The sequence below is a fragment of the Drosophila virilis genome, unplaced genomic scaffold (assembly GCF_030788295.1).
Source record: "Drosophila virilis strain 15010-1051.87 unplaced genomic scaffold, Dvir_AGI_RSII-ME tig00001170, whole genome shotgun sequence".
Lineage (NCBI taxonomy): Eukaryota > Metazoa > Arthropoda > Insecta > Diptera > Drosophilidae > Drosophila > Drosophila virilis.
In genome coordinates, this window is record NW_027212828.1 from 1947303 (window position 1) to 1953080 (window position 5778).

A 5778-nucleotide genomic window follows, 5' to 3' on the forward strand; every position below is an offset into this window, starting at 1 on the left:
CGAGGCTTAGTTTGGGGATCTCTCCCTATTCTATGAAATCAGTAGGAATCACAGCATGTTTGAAACACACATAATAAAAAAAGAGTAGGTCGACTCCGATTCACATAAGCGGCGTCGCAGAACATGCCCCTTTGTAGTTGATCACTGGCAACACACAGTTTTCAAGGAATGTGATTCTCGTCGTCCGATCGGTGGCCAAAATGTTTCAGGGGAATGCCCCCCATCCTGCACCTAGGTCGATAGCCGCAACAGTTCCACACGGCCTTCTTATTCCAATCCGAATTCCTGGACGGGCACGGTTAGCTTCTTTTGCGTAACTAAGGGTTTTGGCACTCACCTGTCAACATTTTCTGTTTCCTCACTTGTTTTGTTTTCCCTTCTCCGAAGTTGGCGTGCTGTTGGCACCGAGACTCGTGCCGGGGCGCGTATTCGGCAGGGACTTCTAGCGTCGAAAGAAACAACTCGATTCAAATCGATTCGTACGAGGCGGTACTATATAATATAATTCGAACGCTGAAATCTTTATTATTCTTTCATTATTTAACAACCTATATTTAACATGATTATGAGACTTACATTCGTGCTCCGCACGCGCTTCTGTTCTCTTTCACTTCTGCTCAGCTGCAAGCACAAAACGAAAATGAACCTCGACAAAAATGCAGCTTGTGCAGCTGCGTGCGATCGACTTATCATGTAAAAACTAATTCTAACGGTGCGCTTCCAATGTAAGCAGCAAGGGCTGCTTACAGAAGAAATGCGAGACCCAGTAGGACTTAGTCAACAGCTATTTTCACTTCGCCCCGTAACATTCCCCACCCCGTAATTCACGAACGTCCGTGCAGTGTGTTACCAACTTTAATGTCAAGCTTAGTTAGCTTGACGGCGGGGCGAGTAATAATTCCATCGGCGGTTCGCACCACGGCACTTCGGACCTGGTCATCCTTTGAACGGTGCACGTCTACGACCACTCCTCTAGTCCAACAGTTTCGCTTGGCACCGTCGTCCACTATTATTACGATGTCGTCGACTGATATTGGTTCGAGTGGCGGTTGAAACCACTTAGTACGTCTGGTGAGTGTAGGCAGATACTCGCGCAGCCATCTCTTTTGGTCATTGGTCAGCCAATTGACTGGCGACTCGGAAGCCTCGTGCCAAGCTAGCTCCGCCTTGCTCCCGTAATCCAATGACCTATAAGAAAATGATTCGGAGTCAGGGCTTCGGACTCAGATGTCTCCAAGGGAACATAAGTGAGTGGCCTTGAGTTGAGCACGCTTTCTACGTCAGCCAATGCTGCTCGTAGCACCTCCTCTCGTAAACCAGAGGGCGGCAGAATTTCCGACAGTATTGACTTTGTAGAGCGCACCATTCCTTCCCACGATCCTCCCATGTGGGGTGATCCTGGCGGGATAAAGGTAAACTCGAGTTCTGGGTACTGTCGCTCGATCAGAGCCGGCGATATACGTTCAATTTCATCTTTTAATACTCTGCTAGCGCCTCTGAAATTTGTGCCATTGTTCGACAGCATGCGGCGGGGGCAGCCGCGTCTGGCCACGAACGACCTCAGAACGCATAAGTATGAGTCAGTTGAGAGCGACGTAGCTATATCTAGGTAAATAGCACGCCCCAGCGCTTCTCGCGACGCCGTCCAACGACAATGTCGTAGGGGCCGAAGTTAGTATATGTGAACGGTAGAGTTTAGGGCGATAATCGATCGATTGGCAGGTCGCCCATCCCTGGCGGCTTTGGGCGGGCGCGTCGTATGCGGCACGCTGGGCAGGTATTGGAAACTTCTCTCGCCAAAGCCATAAACCCAGTACCGCTGCCGCAGTTCATTTACGACGATTTCGTCGTGTAGGTGATGATATCTGCGGTGATAAAACTCAACCAGCAGATACGTCAATTGATGTCGTCTTGGCAGAATTATCGGGCGTTTTACGCAGACTTCGACTTCTTCTATATTGTCTATCCGTCCTTTAATACGTAGAATGCCCGAGTTATCCACATAAGGGGAGCACTTAAACAGCAAGCTTTTGCGATCGGTTAAGCGGCGCCCCGACCTTAAGCAGGTGATCTCACTTTAAACTCCTCTTCTTGACAAATCCGGATAAAAATCACATCCATTTCATTGCTTCTTTTAAGGAGCAGCGTCTTCTGCAGATCCAGTCCTCCGTCCAATCTGACCTTCTTAGTAATATTCCGTAGGAAATCCAGTACGTATAGCTGTGCGGCTCTCAATTTTTCTAGCTTGCTGAAACGCTGCAGATCCGGCAGAATACATCTCCAGGACGACGTGTGATTGGGTTGTTCTTTAGCATGGTACAACATGTTTAATGCAGGGCCTATTTCCGATTTTTGCCACTGCGATTCTTCTAGATACAAAAATTGTGGTCCCTTGAACCACCTGGTTGAGCCATGAATTTCAGGCGTTTTAGTCCATTTCGTACCATCGTCTGCCACGTTTTTAGCCGATGGTACCCATCGCCAGCTGTCCACATCTGATTCTTCTAAAATCTCTCCTATCCGAAGCGCTACGAATTGCTGGAACTTTCAAGCATCGGAACGGATCCAGTAGAGCACATCCTTTGAATCTGTCCAGAATGTTCGTCTATGTATACGTACCGACATTTCCTTTTGGAAACATTTGGCCAGTCTCAGACCTAAGACCGCGGCCATCAGTTCCATTCGAGGTATGGACACGGGCTTTAGGGGTGCTACTCTCGTTTTCGAGGCGACCAAACTGCAATGTACTTGGCCATCAAGTTCAGCCTGCAAAAATACAACTGCGGCGTAAGCATTCATACTGGCGTCAACAAATGTATGCATCTGCACAGCCTGGGTTGGCTCACCCACTTCATGCACCGTGGAATGTGGACGGCATTCAAATTTGAAACTAGATCAAGCCAGTGTTGCCAATCGGCTTCGTCTTCGTTGGTGAGGTCGTCATCCCATCCGATATCGGATCGCCATATGTTCTCAAGAATGATCTTACCGCGTATATTAAAGAATCCTAGCAGGCCGAGCGTGTCGAAATAGACATGATCACACTCAGAACACGTCTTTTAGTTGGGCGCTCCTTAGATGCCTTCGCAAGCAAGTTCGGCGTCACCACAAACGTCAACAGATCGTGTCCAGGTAGCCACCACAGGCCTAAGACCTTCTCTTGCGCTTCATCCTGAGCGCTGATACGCTTGTCCAACTCCTCACAGTCGTCTTCGAGCGCCTGTATAACTTGCTTCGAATTTGATGTCCAGCGGCGCATCAAGAAGCCGCCACTAGCATGAATCCTTTTTACAGTCTCAGCTAAATGTATCATTTCAGGTCGAGTATCCACCGACTGCAGCCAGTCGTCGACAAATGTGTTTTCGCAAATCGCCTTTACAGCGACGTGCCACTTACTTTGGCAACCGCATCCCAAACCAGGCGCGTCTTTTTCTTGTTCGGATTGGTTACTGTAAAGATAGGAAGAAACCACGATGTAGTGTTAGCTACTAACTCACAATACTTCAACCGGCGGATATATCCCTTCTGTTTGTAATCGTGCATCGTGTTCATCATGAACTCTTTCAGTGGTGGGTCTTTTGACATCTTTGCCTCTAAACATTTTAGGCGCTTAACAGCCATCTGATAAGAGTCTGGCAGGTGCATGCGATCGAACCTCCATAACTGGCCGGTCTGCCAGCGCTTTTCGTCTTCCAGATAGGTTTTTGTTGCCTCCATAATTTGCATCGAGCGTTCGTCCTCTTTGGATCTCAGCGGATGTGAGGAAACGCTCACACCTGATGACTCAATTGAAAAATGGTTCTTCAGAGCGTCATCCATCCTACGCGCCGCACTGCACTGGCAAATATGTAGCAGCCGAGGCGTGGTGCTGTCTCCCACAATGGGGCGGCCATATACGGCCCATCCTAGTCTGCTTAGCGCTGCTATGACGTCGTCGTTTTCACCTTCTCGTATCTCCAAGGGTGCAGTTATTTTGATATTGTCTAAACCAATGATAAGCTGAGCCTTGACGTTGTTATACTGCAGAATAGGAAGCGTAGATAAGTGCTTCCGAGACTTGAGCAACTGTGGCCCGATACTTTGCTCTGGTAAGTCCAAGTTCGCTATTGTTCGCACGTTTTTTAAGGCATAATGTATTGCGTTATGTTCTGGAGCTGAAATGCTCACAGCCACGGACATCGACTCAGGTTCATTCTTGGTTATGTCCCCTGTCCATTTAAGACACAGCTGGGTCGCAGGACCATCTAATTCCAGCTCGTCTGCAAGCGCTCTTTCTATTAACGTACACTCAGCTCCTTTATCCACTAATGCATATGCGCGCACGCTTTTTGATTTACTATAGAGCGTGATTGGAACATATCGAAACCGTGTCTTACTTGCGGAGCTGCCGTGAAACATAACGGCAGACTCACTTTCCTTAATCCGGTGGTTGCTACCTTTGCCCGTGTGCTCGACTTTACTACCACTCATGGTAGGCGTATGCAGCAGCACATGGTGCGTTGACTCGCAACCATCTATATGACACTTCTTCTTTGATTTACAATGTTGTGCACGATGACGTAGAAAGCAGCAAAAACAGAGCCTTTTTTCCTTAACAATTTCCCAGCGCTGATTTGTGCCCATTGATCTGAAGTCGTCGCAATCTGATAGACGGTGGTTACCGGCGCACTTCTCACATGAAACCCTTTCCTGTTCCTGTTGTGAACGTTGTTGCTGAGAACCCTCAGGACTATCTACCGCGTTGTGCACAAAAATTCGCTCTCTAGTGGTTTTCGTGGAGCTTTTCTTTTCGTTATCAGCCAGTGGTGTCTCGTAGGGCTTGACCATAGTGGCGCACATTGCCACATTGAACAGCCAGATATCAAAGGTGGCCAAACTGCTACCTTCATTCGACATTCGATGCCGGTCCCAATCCAATTTCATATTGCTTATAGGCAGCTAAGGTTGGGGCTTTGCAAGTCGCTTGCTTCGCAGAAATCTCCGCCGTAGCAGAGAATCCCTCGGACACTCTCTGCTGCAGGGAATATTTCAGAATGTTGGCACCGAGACTCGTGCCGGGGCGCGTATTCGGCAGGGACTTCTAGCGTCGAAAGAAGCAACTCGATTCAATTCGATTCGTACGAGGCGGTACGATATAATATAATTCGAACGCTGACATCTTTATTATTCTTTTATTTATTTATTATTAAACAGCCTATATTTTACATGATTATGATACTTACATTCGTGCTCCGCACGCGCTTCTGTTCTCTTTCACTTCTGCTCAGCTGCAAGCACAAAACGAAAATGAACCTCGACAAAAATGCAGCTTGTGCAGCTGCGTGCGATCGACTTATCATGTAAAAACTAATTCTAACGGTGCGCTTCCAGTGTAAGCAGCGAGGGCTGCTTACAGAAAAAATGCGAGACCCAGTAAGACTTTCTCAACAGCTATTTTCACTTCGCTCCGTAATACGTGCCTTCTCTTGCCTTTTCTTCTTCTGAGATTCTGTTGTTGTTTTTGCTCGCCTTGTTTTGTGGTCTTAAGCTTCTCTCAAACAAATGATTTGTTTAGTTCGGTTGGTGGGCGCGTCGATTCTCGTGGTTTTTGAACAAAACAATAAAAAAAAAAACAGGCTGCCCCACCGTCTCAGTTTCGCGTTTTGATCACTCATGTTAAAGCCTTTATCCACTAGGCTTAAGAAATGTAACATCTTCAAGTTTCACATATTCTTGTTTCATTGGCAAGTAGCGCTTGTCGCTAACATGCGAGTGACAAAAGTACCGCTTCCTTTAATA

The 5778-nt window shown here is 47.5% G+C and overlaps 1 protein-coding gene across 1 annotated transcript; it reads right to left on the minus strand.

Moving 5' to 3' along the window:
* Window positions 1-2058: 2058 nt before the first annotated feature.
* LOC138911511 (uncharacterized) lies at window positions 2059-4923 on the minus strand. The gene is made up of 6 exons (XM_070210831.1): window positions 4377-4923; window positions 3503-4103; window positions 3044-3449; window positions 2847-2984; window positions 2620-2766; window positions 2059-2544 (listed from the first exon to the last, which is right to left on the minus strand). Exons 1-6 carry the CDS (start codon window positions 4921-4923, stop codon window positions 2059-2061), a joined length of 2325 nt encoding a protein of 774 aa, XP_070066932.1.
* Window positions 4924-5778: the final 855 nt, after the last annotated feature.